Below are 15,104 nucleotides of genomic sequence, written 5' to 3'. Positions count from 1 at the left end.
CTCAGGGTATCATTTAGATGCCAGTTGGGGACAGTAGGGAGAATTCAGCTCTTCTGGGCAGGGCAGGGGGTCACCTTCTCATCCTGCAGCCAGGGCCAGCTCTTGCTCCTCTTTGGGCCCTTGCCCTCTCCCTGATCCCTCAGCATCACTCTGCCCTAACACCACGGTTAGTACTGATTGTCAACCTGACAGGATCTCCAGTTGCCCAGGAGAGTAGCCTCTAGGCAGATCTGTGAGGGATTATCTAGACTAAGCTAACTGAGGCGGGAAGACCCACCCATCAGGCTTGACTCCAAGCTGAATAAAAAGGAGAAAGGCAGCTGAGCAACAATTCTCTGTGCTTCTCGGCCGCAGAGGCAAAGTGACCAGGTGCCTGCAGAAGTGCCTAATGTCATCGCAATGGACTGTCTCTTCTCCTAAGTCAGAATAATTCCTTCCCTCCTTAAATTGCTTCTTTTCAGGTACTGTGGCCACAGCAATGAAAAAAGTAATACACTCCCAGCCTGGAGACCCAGAGCTCAGAACAGTACTTCCAGAGGATTGATCTCCCGGATGTGGTAGACACATCTCCAGGCCTCAAGGCACTCTCTCCTGGCCCCGACCCATCCTTATCCTCTCTGTTCCCAAGGGAATTTGTGGATATTCCCTTCCCTGCCAAGGCAGGAACCCCCTATACCTCCTCACTTCATCTATTTTTAATCACAAGCCCATAAAACATTCACAGGCTGCTTTCTTTACAGGTGGCAAGGATGGCATCAGTGTTCCTGTGGTACATCCACCCAGAGGCCAGAACTCTTCAAGAGGACCCATAGTGCACAGGCCAGAGCCAGCTCCTCTGCAGCTCATCTGCCCTCTCTGTTCCTCACCTTATCCCTTCCTCCCCCTCTTCTCCTTTGCCTATGTTCCCTTTACTCAGTCTTCCTTTCCTCCCTCTCCTCTTTGTTCTCCTCCTCATGCCCTTCCCCCTCCTTCTCCCCGTTCTTCTCCTTCTTCCTTTCTTCTTTTTCCTTCTCCTTCTCCTCTTCCTCCTTCTTCACTTTGTCTGCCAGATTTCTCTACTCTGAGTTCCCCGTAAGGAGTCAAACCTCCTGGAAGGGCCCACCACAGAGAATATGACTCCCAAAGGGCTTTCCTCATCTGTCTCCAAACCCCACCTGATGCTTCAGGAGCACAGGGAAGCTTGAATTCTTTCAACCCCCTAGTTGAGGCTAGGTCCTCATTGTTACATAGGAGGAAACTGCATGCATGTGGACCAGGTAGCCTGGAGCTGGTAACCAGATCAACAGGACTTCAAAGTGGGTACTCCACCCTGCTCTTACTGCCTCGTATGCCACAGTCAGGAGTCACCCAGCCTTTTACCTCAGCTTCCAGGAAGTAAGGAGCTCTTCCCCCTTATAGTCCTTTCCTCCCCCTGCTTCCCAGAAGAAATGCAAAGATCTCAGTGCCTCACCAGACCCTGGGGAGGACACTGTAGGAGAAAGAGACAAGTGGGCTGGGACAGCACACCCTCCGACCCTGTTCCAGGCTTCCTCTTACAGAGGCTTCCCTTCTGGGCCCGGAAATTTAGGAAGAAAGGCAGCTCAGCCCTGACAATGCCACCTGGTGTCATGTGCTGGCTGGCTGCCTCCCAGCAAATGCCTGTGAGGGCTCTCAGCTGTCCTCAGGCTGGGACACAGAGTTGCTTGGCACTGACTGGTTGACCGCGCCTCCAGGGTGGTGAGAGCCACCCTCCCTACCCAAGCCAACCAGAAAGGAGCCTTTCTACCCCTCTCTTGGATAAAGAGAGTAGAAGTGGCAGCAGCCCTTAAGTGGCTGAGAAGCACTTGCCTTAGGGGAAATCTCTTTTAGTATATTCCAGCAGCCCCCACCATGCCCCACCCCATTCTCCAGGCTTTACTTCCAAAAGCAAAAAGTTGCCACAGCCTCAGAATTTCAGTTCTATTGAAAGTTTCCATGTAAAAACCAGTTCCCCTTGCACAGGATGAAAACTGGACACGTCTTTCAACATTTAGTGGGCTAAGAGGAGGAAGAGACTGGAGAGAAGTTAGAGACCAACTCACTAAGAGTCAAAGTGTCTTGGCTCTGGGGATGCCACAGACTCAGCCAAAGCCCCAGCCTCAAGTTGCCACCACTTCCCCTGGGACCAGAAGGGCAGGGCAGCATCCAAACCGTGGATGGTCTGTGGAGTTAGCCTCCTCCCCCATCACTCCCTGGCTGGTGACTGACCTCAATTACACATCAGTAAAATGGGGGGGGGTACCTTAGCTCTTGTGAGGAGTCTTTACTGAGAATTGTTATGCATGCTAGGGCAGAACAGTGCAGAGGCAGGAAGTAGAAAGATAACAAACACTACCAGAGGACCCCACCCCCACCCCAGGATGGAATGAAATAGCAGGAAGAATATGAAGACCAAATCAAGATGTGGAGAACTAGCCACACATGGTAGCACACGCCTTTAATCCCAGCACTCGGGAGGGTGAAGCAGGTGGATCTCTGTGAGTTCGAGCCCAGCCTGGTCTACAGAGTCCAGGACAGCCAAGGCTACACACAGAGAGAGGTATATGGAGAGCTACCTGGGGACCTGAGAGGTAAGGTCCAATGAAGTCCAGGAGCTTGGAAGACCAGCTGGAAATATAGTAAGACCTTGTCTCAAAACAGTAACTAGTGGTCAGGGTTGGGGCTGCAAATAGTTCAATTGATAACATGCTTGCCTAGCATGCATAAATGTTCAAAGCCCTGCATGTGACCCCACTACTTGGCGTGGTGGCAAATGCCCTTGAGAGGTGGGAGCAGGAGATTTAGCAGTCAAAGTCATCCCAGCTATGTAAAGAGTTTAAAGCCAGCTTGGTCTTCCTTGTTCCAAAAACAAACGGGGTTTGGACAGAGCTCTTGGTGCTTTTGTAGAGGACCCAGTTTCAGTTCCCAGCACTGTCTTCTCCCTCAGGCACCAGGTATACATGCACACAAAACACTCATACTTGTAAAATAAATCCTTAAAACTTAAAGACATAAACAAATATGGTAGACCGACAAAAAATAAAAAACAGTGGTATATTAGAATTAAATGAGCAAGAAGGAAGCGGTACACACTTCCTGAGGGGGCTCCAGAGCTGTGAGGACTGGATGCCCTTGGGAATCTCAGGACTCAGCCCTACCAGCTGAGAACCTAGCAGCTCCCAGCATTCTGAGCATATCTGGGTCTTCTTTTCAAGAAGCTGAAAATCCTGCAGCTTGCCCTCTCAGCAACCTCGTGAGCACATCTCAGTCCTGGAGCTGGGGTAGTCTCAAGAGCGGAAAATGACAACCTGATAAAATGATATCCAAGGTATGGGTTGGAACACAGCAAGGAGACAGTGATAGGTTTAGCCTCAAAATGCCCACAGGTGTGATGAAAAGGCACCGTGTTAATATTTTTTTGAAAATGGAGAACACCATTAGTGAGCCACGTACAGGGTGATTTCTCATCTATCCTTTAGGTGAGTACAGCTTTTGGTCCTGCTTTGAAAGCTCAGCATAGTTATGTGAGTGGATATCACAACTATCATCTCGGTATCTGAGAAAACCAGGGGTCAGCAATGCCCTCAGACTGCCTGGACACTGGGGAGCCCGTGGGCATATCATGATCAGTAGCCATCACTGAGTCTCAGTCCTAAGTGCAGGCCGACTTCTCCAGAAAGGAGACTAGATGCATTTTGTCATTGTCATCTGCTCTAAGAACACGATCAGGAACGGTGTAAGTGCCTGGCTGCAAGTCCAAGGCAGCTATCCTCTTACTACAAGAGCAACAAGTGTCCCAGTGAACACCAATCACAAGGGGCCCTGCTAGGCTGGCGGTTCTGCTGAGCTGAGCTGAGCACATGGGAACACAATCGCCTGATACACACTGCTGGCTGGGCACCAGAAGGGCCCAGTGACACACTGCCCCAGGGACACCCCCACTCCTCCTCCAAAACTCTCACTTATCCTTCTGCCTCCTCCAGCTCCTTGCATCATGAGGTGGGGCTTCAGTCTCTCTGCTCAAGTGGACCTGGAGGGCCCAGGCCGCCAGCCAGGTGGCCTAGCTAGGTCACCATTGGTCACTCAGTGGCCGTTCAATGGCCCTTTGTGTGGTGACAAGCCTGGCATAATGGGCACGTCTGAGGGCCGGTTTGTACGCCCTTGGGGAGCTGCGGTGTCGGCCTGGGGACTTGTGGCCGTGGACCGTGGTGCGGGAGCGTGGGAGGCAGCGCCAGGGCCCGGGCCACCCGGCTGCACAGAGATGGGAGCTGCCGAACGAGTGAGGAAACCTCAATGACCTGTCGTAGGGGCGGCGGGGGGGGGGGGGAGGGGGCGGAGCGGAGCGGAGAGGGCGACACCGGGAGGAGAGCGGGAGGCGGGGTCCGCGCCCTGAACGCGGCCGGGCGGAGCGGGGCGCGGTGGCCCCGGGCAGGGCCAGGCCCGGAGGGGCGGAGCGAGGACGGGGCGGGGCGGCCGCACCTAGCTCGGGCTGGGAGCCTGGCCCGCCCTCCACCCTCGGCGCTCCTCAAAAGGGGCGCGGGCGGCAGAGGGCTGCGGGCGGCGGCGCCGTCGGGGCTGGGTTACGGCCGCCATGGACCTGTGGCCGTGGCTGACGGCGGCGCTGCTGCTGCTGTTGCTGCTTGTGCAGCTGAGCCGCCCCGCCAGGTTCTACGCCAAGATCGGCCTCTACTGCGTGCTCTGCCTGTCCTTCTCTGCCGTGGCCTCGATCGTCTGCCTGCTGCGCCACGGCGGCCGCACCGTGGAGAACATGAGGCAAGGGGGCCGGACGCCGGGATGGGCGCGCGCTTCCGCTTCCCTAACTTCTGAGCTCCTCGCGTTCTTTCCTTCCTGCCCCACCCGCCCCGCTGTCCCTACGGTCCGGAGCCTCCGACGACGCGGCTTCCCGTCCCGGGTCCCCAGGAGCGCGCGTCACAATGCGCCGGTGCCTGGTGCCTGGCACGGCAGTGGGGCTCGGCCCTTCGGCGCCCTCTGCGCGCATCGTGGGGTGGCAGTTGGCGCGCGCCGCTAGCTTTGGGAGAGGAAGGGGCCGGGCGAAGGTGAGACAGACCCAATCCCGCTTCACCAGCAGGGAAATCTAGGCCTGGCGTAGGGCTTCTAGCCCATACTCTCAACTCTAGACAGGTTAGAAGACACCTGTGTCCAGGTGCAGCCACAGGTTCCCCTTGTTATGGACTTCCTCTTCTGGGGGTGGAGGTTGAGCCTGCCTTCGGGCCAGGCTTGTGATCGAAGAAGGAAGGAGGCAGTGGCCAGAATCCTCCTCTGTCCATCTCCCAGAGCAGGGAAGCTTAGTGGACAGGCAGAACATACATGTCAGGGGATCAGGCTGGTTTGACTTGCCAGTGGGGGCTGCCCAAGACAGAAGACCTCCAGCGCTCTCTCCCTGTCCACACTCCCAGGAGACTGTTGCTACATTTCATTTCTCTCTGCCCTGTTTGGACTGTGGAGCTGGTGGGTTTTGCAATGTCCTGGCCTTGGCAGAGTGTTTTGGACCTTGTGGCCCCTGAAGCCCCACCTTCTCTGCGGTAGTTACATTACAGGGACTGTCAGAAATGGTTTCCTGACTCTTTGCTGTATCCACCCTTACTAGTTTTGGGGGGTAGGGTGCTGTCCTCACCAGCTGTATTACATGGGTCCCAGTCCTCATTTTTCAGGGGCTTGCAGTGATCTATCACCTCCACCCAGTGTCCCAGGAGCAGGCAGGCAGGGGAGACCCGTCCACATGAAGACGGGGTGCCCAGCTATGCATTTTAGTGTGCACAGGACAGTGTCCTGCTGCTCACCCTCCCCAGCCTGTCTCAGGGTCCCTGTCTCAAATCCTCATAATGCCAGTGAGTTGAGGTAGGAGGACCCTTGGAGTGCTGTGAGCATGGCATCGCCAGGTATGACCACAGAGAGGGGGAGTGGGGGAGAGAAGAACTGGGTGTCTAGAAGGTGGAGGCTTACTCAGACAGATGGACTCGTCCCCATATCGGGCCTCCCTGGGCCGAGCCAGCCAAGTTTGCAGGTGCTACTCTGCCTGGGCAACAGATGAGACTGAGTTCAGGGAAGCAACCTGAGAGTAAGGCTTGGGGCTGGGTGAGTTAGGAAAGGACGTGAGGGCCCAAGATCCCCCAGCCAAGAGAGAGAGAGAGCCTGGAATGGAACTCCAGAAGGCAATTCTATAATAAGTTCTGTTGTCATTCCTCGGTGCCAGCCCAGCTGTAGTGATGCCACCCATGGCTGTCTACAGTCACACTAAGGCAAAGATTCTCAGCCTAATGCTGTGGCTCTTTAATACACTTCCTCATGTTGTGGTGACCCCAGTCATAGTTAGTTTTCATTTCTACTTCATAACTGAAAATTTGCTAGTTGTGAATCATAATGTAAATGTCTGATATGCAGGATATCTAATATAGGAGACCCCTATGAAAGGGTCATTTGACCCTTAAAAGGGTTGAGACCCACAGGTTGAGAACCATTGTACTAAGGGCTGTGGCCACAGTGTTTTTGTTGTTGTTTTGTTTTTTGTTTATTTTTCAAGACAGGGTTTCTCTGTTTAGTTTTGGCTGTCCTGGAACTCACTTTGTACACCAGGCTGGCCTCAAACTCAGAGATCTGTCTGCCTCTTTTAAGGTACTATATAAACTGGATCCTGAGTTCCTAGAGGGGCAGCCCCAATCTGCACCTGGCTTCTAGAGGAAGTCTTTGTCTTTTTCTGAGATACAAGGAACAGCATTAGGAGCCAAGAGACCATGACTATTCAGGCATGGCTTAGGTGCTAAAGCCAAGGAAGGACTGGCTGTACATGTGGAGTCCTTTTCTGTGTGTGAACCAGAGTTGGGTAACAAGAGCCAGAGGCCTTGAGTATACCATTTGACAGGGGATAGCAAAGCCCAGGAAGGCTGTATAGAATTTTGCACAGCTGCAAAGTGGGTCACCTTAAGAAGAACAGTTTAGCCATAAACATATACCACGGCCCCAGTAACAAAAGGGCAGGCTTCTCTTCCCAGCCCTAGGTAGCCACCCAGAGCTGTAGTGATGCAGCCTGTGACTGCATTGTGTCTGCAAGAACTGGTCGTGGTTTTTAAGCTGAATGCTTAGTGTTGAGCCCTGAGTCCCCAATGGCCACAGCAAGGCTGGCTCCTTCTCTACTGCCTAGCTCTGGCATAGGCCATAAGAGTGAGCATCTGGCAAGTCCTGGCCATTTGAAGGTAAGCAGAGGCATAGGATTATATAGAATGTTGCTAACAGGAAGGACCCCTTCCTCTTATTTGTTTATGGCATCTTGACCTTTTGAGGACAGTGAAGGTCCAGCTCTGGCTTCCCTTGGGTAATGGGTTAGTCCCTACTCCTACCTCCTGTGCTTTCTCCTCTTGATCCCTGGTACCTACTGCTTTCATTCATTCCTTTGGGTGTTTGCCCAGTCTAGAAGTCCTAGCCTAGCCTTAAGCTCCCGCCTCTATCTTGTTCTTTTCTCCTAGACACTTGTCAGAAAACTTCTTTGCCAAGTGACCTTTTTAGGATCTCCCATCCACCAAGTCAGAACCATCAGTGGCTCCCCACCTATCTTTCCCCAGCAAGGCAGCTGGGTTTACCCATGAAGCTCCCATCTCATCTAGCAAGTCTCCACCCATCAAACTCAAGACCAGAAGTGAGGGCAAAGGTCAGCCAGTGGCCTTCCAGGCCTGTGATATAGGCCCTGACCTTGAACTGCTTCCCAGCTTCCTAGGGCAGGTATGGGAGTGGCCCAAGCAGGTCAGAGGGCCCCTCTCTTGGAGTTACTCTTGTTCTGTTTCTGCCTGTGTCCCAATCAGCAGACCACTATTGTTGCAGGTCCACAGTGTGGAGTTACTGCATCATCAGCCAGTCCTATGCAAGGTGGCTCCTTGCATCCTTCCTCTTGCTCAGGTGGTAACAGAAACAGGGAAGTCAGGTCACAGAGGGATGCCAAGCTCTGAATTACAAACTGTCCGATCCAAAGCAGGAGCTCAGGCATAGTCAACACAGTTGATGCCTGACAAGTGGCATCTGTGCTTCCAGAGCAACAGGCTGAGCACTCACTTTATCCCCAAGTACTTGACCTTCCAATGGCTTTGACTCTGCCCCTAGAGAGGCAGCCAAGTCTAACATGGAGAGGGGGCTGAAAGACATAGCACCTTGTCCTAGGTACAGGGTATGGAGAGTAGCTCCTTTAAGGGAAAGGATAGGGTAGTCTAGACTAGACTAGACTGGGTTGGCATCCTGGGAATGACACATCCCTTCAGGGAGCCACTTGCTGGGAGGCGCCAAGCTGATAAACCAACAAAGCAGGCAAACAGGGAGCTTCAGGATGGACTGCTGGAACCCAACAAGGCCAATTAGCAGTGTGGGGAGCCATGGTCCTGCCCTTGGGTGCCCTCTGACCATACAGCTCACCTGGCTGGGAGCAATGTTAGGAGGTGGACTTGAGTCCACGTGGCTTCCTCATTCCTGGGGAGAGGTCACTAACCTTGCTGACCTGAATTTGTGCAGCCTTTGTAGAGTGGGATATAAGGACCTACGCAGCAGCTGTGTCTGCAGAACTCAATGATGGGCCTCTGGTACCTGTCGGTGTCTCTCCTAGCTGGAATGAGGGTCCCTACCCAGACTTTTGGTGTCTGCCAGCTTCACAGTCTCTGTAGAGCTTAGCTGGCACCTTCATCTGGGAAAAACTCATTCATTGATTAATTGATGGATGGAACCCAGGGCCTGATTCAATCTGATTCAGTTTTTTACCATTGAGGCATGCCCCTAGCCCATGATGATAGAAATGTTGTCTGTTTTGTCACCCAAAATGTAGCTCAGTGGTAGAGTGCTTGCTCAGTATTGCATGAAGTCCTGGGTCCCATCACCCCCTCACAACCACCCAGTAAGAGAGACAGACAGAGAGCACATATGCATGGCACTACTTCTACAGTCTGGATGTGGCTGGAGACTGCCCTTTGCAGCAAGACAGGGGAACATGAGTTTGTAGTGACAACTGCAAATTGACTGACAGTTCGTTACCCAGGATATGGGCTCAGCTGGTGGAGTACCTGCCTAGCATACACAAAGCCACTTCGTAAAGCCAGATGTGGTGTGCAACCCTACAAGCCTAACATTACAACTGTAGAGGCTGGAAGGACAAGGGTTCAAGGTCATCCTTGGCTATGTAGTAAGCGTAGGCTATGTTTGACCCTATTTTAAAGAGAAAAAAAAAAAGTTGTGGGGGGTGGGGAAGCTTGGAAATAAAGTTGTTTAGATTTTGGATGATTTGAGGTTTGGGAGGATTTATACATTTCTAATGAGGTATCTTGGATTTGACTTTTTTTTTTTTAATCTATCAAATGTGCTGTGTACATATACCTAGAAGTAGCTTCCTAGAACATTTGTAGTGTGTCTGCCTTCGACTGTGGTTCCTCACGTGAGTTCAGATGAGGAACTTCCACTTGTGACACCATGTCTAGAAAGTTTGGGACTTTGAAGCATTTCCGATGCGGCGGTAGGGATGCTCAGCTTTCATCTTGAGTTTGGGGAGTGGCTGCCAGCAGCTTTGGGTTCCACCCCCAGCATACACACCCTCCAATAAATCGTGAGTTCTTTTCAGCAAGTCAATTATGATCACTATTGCATTTCCTCTGCCTCTTGGTGCAGGTGTTCCCAGATTCCCTGATTCAAATCTTGATTATCTCCACACCTTTGTGGTGCTGCCTTAGGGAGAATTCCTAGGAAACTGGCTAATCACCAGCCTGCCCTCCAGATACATCTGGCTCTAGCCCAGAGAGGGAGCAAGAGCCTGTGTTCTAGCCCTGTTAGTCTTTCTAGTCATTCCTGCTTCTGCTTGTACTTTTTGATGGCTGATGGGACTGAACAGTTCTTCTGTGTTGACACATTTTCTTCTCTAAGTCACTTTCCTTGTCACTTTGGAGCTTTCCAGGGACCCCAGCAGCTGTGACTTAGAGATGAGGAAACGGGGGTAAGGACTCAAGGAGTGACCACTCTCTCATAAGGTCTGGGACCTGTCTACCTGTCCCTCCAGTAGATAGGGAGGTCTGGCTCAAAGACAAGATAGCCTGAGTTGGCTGAAGCTGGCAGGGCTGAGGAGAGGTCCCAGGTTTCCAGGCCTGGGGGATCAATGACTATGGTCATCATCTGGATTAGCATTTTGCCTCCCCAAGACTCAGTTTCCTTATCAGTGAGAGTTACTTCCCTACTGCTGGATTCTTGATGGAGACACACCTTGCAGGAATCCATTTGTATGAGGTTCCCAGAGTCAGCAGCTCTGGGCACACAGAGCAATAAGGATTTCCTCCACTGTGACAGGTGAGATCAGGAGCTATTGGGTATTAGCTAATATTGAGAATTAGCTTGGAAATTCTGTCTTCTGTGGGCAGACGGTGAGTGGCAGAAGCAGTCCAACACTGATGGCCTTAACATACTAATCTGTGTGGATGCAGGTGTATTTTACCATAATTTTTAAAAAAGTAACAGAAAAGAAGAACTGGCTTTGAATCTGTTGCACTGTCTAGACATAGCTATGCTGTAAGCTGTGAGGGGACCCCTTCAGGACCGCCGGGGTGATGGGGTACATTAATGTAAATGTAGAATGGAGTGTGTTGGGGTCAATGTGGTAGCACCTCCACTTCCCTGCTCTTTCAGGTCAAATAGGCAAAGTAGGAGATAGGCCACCTCCGCCCTGAAGTCAGTACCTGACTCTCTTTTGAATGATTGGGGTTCTGTACAGAACACTTGAGTTAACCTTTGGGAGGTAAGAGCAGGGCTAGCTTTCCCCTGGGACTGTCCTGTCCTGTCTCCCTGCAGTGTCCTCTCCCCAGCTTGCCCTCCTTCCACTCTAGGAGTTCATTTTGGTTACTGGTGTCTCTGCCCTCAGCATCATCAGCTGGTTCGTTCGGTCCTTCAAGTATGTGTATGGCCTTCGCTTTGAGGTCAGAGGCCAGAAGAAACTAGAGATGGATGGGCCCTGTGTCATCATCTCTAATCACCAGAGCATCCTGGACATGATGGGTAGGCTGCCACCAAGGCTTGGCCACAGAGAGGGTGACCTTTTGCAGTCTGGGCCCTGGGTGGGCTGGGGCCTCTGGCTGGGGCTGGTGCAGGACAAGGCCTCTGGGTCTCTTTAGCCATGGGCCTCCCTCAAGCTGGGCAATAAGAGCAACAGGTTGTGCCAGACATGAGGCATAGGACTGCACCACAGGCTTTGGCTATTTCCCAAGAGAAAAGACCAGGCCAGAGGCAGGGGCGTTAACAGGTAGGCCACCAGCCCCTCCTCCTAGGGAGTACCAAGCTGGGATCTAAAACTGTTCTTCTTCTTTCCAACCCCCGCACCCCTCCTCTCTCTCCACTTTGTCTGTGACTCTCCTCCTGTCTCTCTCTCTCCTGCCTGCTTTTCCATCGGTCTCCGTCTCTCTCTCGTCTCTTGTATTTCCCTGCCTCTGTCTCTCTCTCTCTCTCTCTCTCTCTCTCTCTCTCTCTCTCTCTCGTCTCTCATCCTCTTTCACTGTTTGTCTGCACATCTGTTTCCATCTATGTCTCTCTTCTGCCTCACTGTTTCTCTCTCCCTTTCCTTTCCATGTAGGTCTCATGGAGATACTCCCAAAGCGCTGTGTACAGATTGCCAAGCGGGAGCTGCTGTTCACAGGGCCTGTGGGCCTCATCATGTACCTGGGGGGGGTGTACTTCATCAACCGCCAGCGGGCCAGAACTGCCATGTCCCTGATGGCTGACCTGGGTGACCTCATGGTCAAGGACAATGTGAGTAGAGACAGCACAGCATCAAAGCCCATTGCTGGGTGGGCTTCAGAGGAGGGGAGCACAGCTTTCTGGGGTGGCTAAGCAGGGTAGGGGCAGCCTAGGCACTTCTCTTTTCTACTTGGCAGCTCAAAGTGTGGATCTACCCAGAGGGTACACGCAACGACAATGGGGACCTGTTGCCCTTTAAAAAGGGTGCCTTCTACTTGGCCATCCAGGCCCAGGTAGGCCAAACTCTGCCCTCCTGGGGTGGGAGGCTGGACATGGGTCATGGTGGTTTAAGGCTGAAGATGATATCTGTCAGACTGGGGACTACTGACCTTCAGGGACCTCCTCTGCTCTATCTGGAAAGGGTCTCCCCAACAGCTCAGCCCCTAGCACTTGGGCAGGTTAGTGACCCCTGGCAGCTCTGAGAACATGAATACCAGCCTCTGCATACACTAGCTGGCCAGGTGAATAGTCTCCTTCATTTTGGGTTTCATCAAAGATGGAGGTAGGAGGGCAGTGAGTGGGTAGTTTGCTCAGCATAATATGACAGATTGTGCCTAGAAATTCCCCTGATGCCCTCGGCCCTAGCTTTTGACCATGGTGAGGCTGAGGAGCAGGCTGAGCAGCACACATGAGCTGTGTCCTGGACCTTGGACCTCCCTTGCCCCTGAACCTATGGTGGGGAAGTTAGTGTGGATCAGAAGTCCCTGGGCATCTGCCATAGACCAGGGGATCCCTGCTGTATGAGGTCACCACTGGAGGACAGGGGAAGCCTTGTCCCATCCACCCCTGTGGCAGGCAGCCTCTCTGGCCCCTGGTGCCCAGCCCTCTACAAAATGGCATGTACCATTGCCCTGAGGTTCCTACCGGTTCCAAGAGGTTGGGAAACCCGGGCTGGAACAGGGGACTGCACTGTGACCTCCAATCTGTATAGTGAATAGGTGGTCCTTGGGCCTGGGATTGAAGTCACGGGTTCTCCTTATCTTAAGGTATTGGCAGATCTTGGGACAAGAGAGAAACTAGGGGCTGTGGTAGGGACAGGCGAATCCAGAGCTATGATTCCTGCCCCTCCCCCAGGGCCTGGCTAGGTGTACCCAGGGTTAATTATTACCCCCAGTGCCACTGTCACCATTGGAGTTGACCCTGGGGCTTTCCTGGAATACTGGCAGGTTCCAACCCCCTCCTCTAGTTTCCTGAGAATAAGGCAGGGTAGGAGGGGAAGGGGAGGATAACCATCCTCCACCTCCCTCCCCAGTGCTGAATGAAGCCTCGCCCTCCCATTTGTAGGATATTTGTTGGGGGTGGGGAGCACAACAAACATATTAACCCGGGAAGCTTCCTGGAGGAGGTGATGAGGGGGACTGGACGACATGGGTGGAGAGGTCTGCCAGAAGAACTCCTGGCAGTAGCCAAGGCGCCCGTATCCCACTGTGCCTCAGTGTGCATCCCTGTCCACAGGTGCCCATCATCCCAGTGGTGTACTCCTCTTTTTCTTCCTTCTACAACGTCAAGACAAAACTCTTCACCTCAGGTGAGCCCACCAGAGCCACACAGGAGCTCACAAGCCTGTCGTGCGCTTTTATTCACTCTTGAGATGGGTTCATGTACCCCAGACTGGCCTATAACCCCTTACATAGCAGAGGCTGAGCTTGCTCCCCTGCTTCCACCTCCCCAGTGCTAGGGTTCGAGGTGTGCTCCACCATGCCTAGGTTATGTGGTGCTGGGTTTCATGCATGCTTACACAAGCACTCTCCCAACTGGGCTACAATCCCACCCTCGTGAGTCCTAATTCAGCAGTCACAGAGTCTTGGGCCCCTGGTAGCCGAGTTCTCACGGCGAATGAATGAATGAATGAATGAGGGAGTGAGTGAATCTGGGACACCCATTGCCTCATCTTATTGTTCTAAGTGGGTTTTTCAGCTTTTCAAGTTGAAAAACGGGTTCTAAACATGGTTGAATTTCTGAGAGCATTGTTGGTCCAGGCTGTGCAACACAAATAGGGACCTGTGGTGGCCCTGCTGGTGAGGGGTGGGAATTGTAAGCTGTCCAGGCTTCCCTACATGGGCCACTGCACAAGTACAGCCTCCACCTCTTCCATTAGGGCAGTAGCTTCCAAGCAGGTACCCTGAGCCTGCATGTAGGTTATGCGACCCTACCCTGGGAATCAGGGCAGTCAGCAGTGTAAGGGCTCTGTGTCCCACATCTGGGCCCCAAGTGCTCTTCACTGTGGAGCACTGAAGGAGCAAGCACGATGGGGACGCTCAGGGGTCATGGAGTGCAGTTTTGGGGACAGAGACATCCTGAGTCCTGGGCAGTGGCTACAAGGGAAGGGGAGGGTTGCTAAAGCTTACTGGATACATGTGTCCATGTTGCCTCAGTTTCAAACATCGTTTCCTGCCTAGGAACTGAGGATGAGCAGCAGGCAAGGGGTGGCAGCCCCAGTGGGGCCTGTAAGCCCTGACATATCCCTGCTTCCTCTCCAGGAACAATCAGGGTACAAGTGCTGGATGCTGTCCCTACCAGTGGCCTTACGGATGCTGACGTCACCAAGCTTGTAGATACTTGCTACCAGTCCATGAGGGACACCTTTCTACAAATTTCTAAGATGCCCCAGGAGAACTGTGATATTAAGGAGGCTGGGATCATGCCAGCTCAGTAGCCCAGGCCACAGGGGCAGGGGAGCTGGGAAAAGGCAGGTGGGAAGCAGAGGCTGGAGGATGGACAGAAGGCCATACCCTCCCACCTACCAAACATCACCTTATCCTGCTCCCCTGCTGGCCTGGCTTTCATTGGGGCCTGGAAAAAGGAAGCCCTTTCTGGCACAGGCCTTAGACCCAGGACCCCATGTAACTTCCCACTTCATGCCTGTGCCTCCAGAATCTAGAGTCCAGCAGGTGGGCTGACCCACAAGACCCCAAGACACCAAGGAGTGGGCGACATGCTACCCAATGTCCACCTGTGGTGCGGGATCAACATCAGGAACCAGGCCATGGCCTGCATCAGGCCATCGGGAAGAGGAGGAACTTGGTCTCCCAGTTTCAAGGAAGCCTGGGTCGCACAGCACTGGAGGGCAGAGCCTGCCACACCCCCACTGTCCGACGATCTCAGTCACAAATCACTGCTGTACTTGGTTCTTTTTTTTATAAATGAACTCTCAGAAGTGCCTAGAGACCAGGTTGGTCTCTTTCAGAGGGTGGGTAAGGGCTCTTCCCCAGGCCTCCATCTACATGGATTATATGGATGTATATAACTAGCCACATGTCCCTTCTCTGGGGCCACGGTGTAGAAGTTCCCTGCCCCACCCCCAAATTGCGGGCAGGTGGTGAGCTGTGTTTCTCTGAATGTGTGTGCTC

General features: G+C 53.0%; 1 protein-coding gene across 1 annotated transcript; it reads left to right on the top strand.

The window, feature by feature from the left end:
* Positions 1 to 4,374: 4,374 nt before the first annotated feature.
* Positions 4,375 to 15,004, top strand: Agpat2 (1-acylglycerol-3-phosphate O-acyltransferase 2). The gene is made up of 6 exons (XM_021641077.1): positions 4,375 to 4,770; positions 10,886 to 11,019; positions 11,591 to 11,766; positions 11,892 to 11,987; positions 13,210 to 13,282; positions 14,235 to 15,004. Exons 1-6 carry the CDS (start codon positions 4,589 to 4,591, stop codon positions 14,408 to 14,410), a joined length of 837 nt encoding a protein of 278 aa, XP_021496752.1. The 5' UTR covers positions 4,375 to 4,588; the 3' UTR covers positions 14,411 to 15,004.
* The last annotated feature ends 100 nt before the right edge of the window (positions 15,005 to 15,104 follow it).

The sequence above is a fragment of the Meriones unguiculatus genome, chromosome 8 (genome assembly GCF_030254825.1).
Source record: "Meriones unguiculatus strain TT.TT164.6M chromosome 8, Bangor_MerUng_6.1, whole genome shotgun sequence".
Lineage (NCBI taxonomy): Eukaryota > Metazoa > Chordata > Mammalia > Rodentia > Muridae > Meriones > Meriones unguiculatus.
Note: the sequence above shows the minus strand (reverse complement) of the source record. Positions and strands in the feature narration are given on the sequence as shown.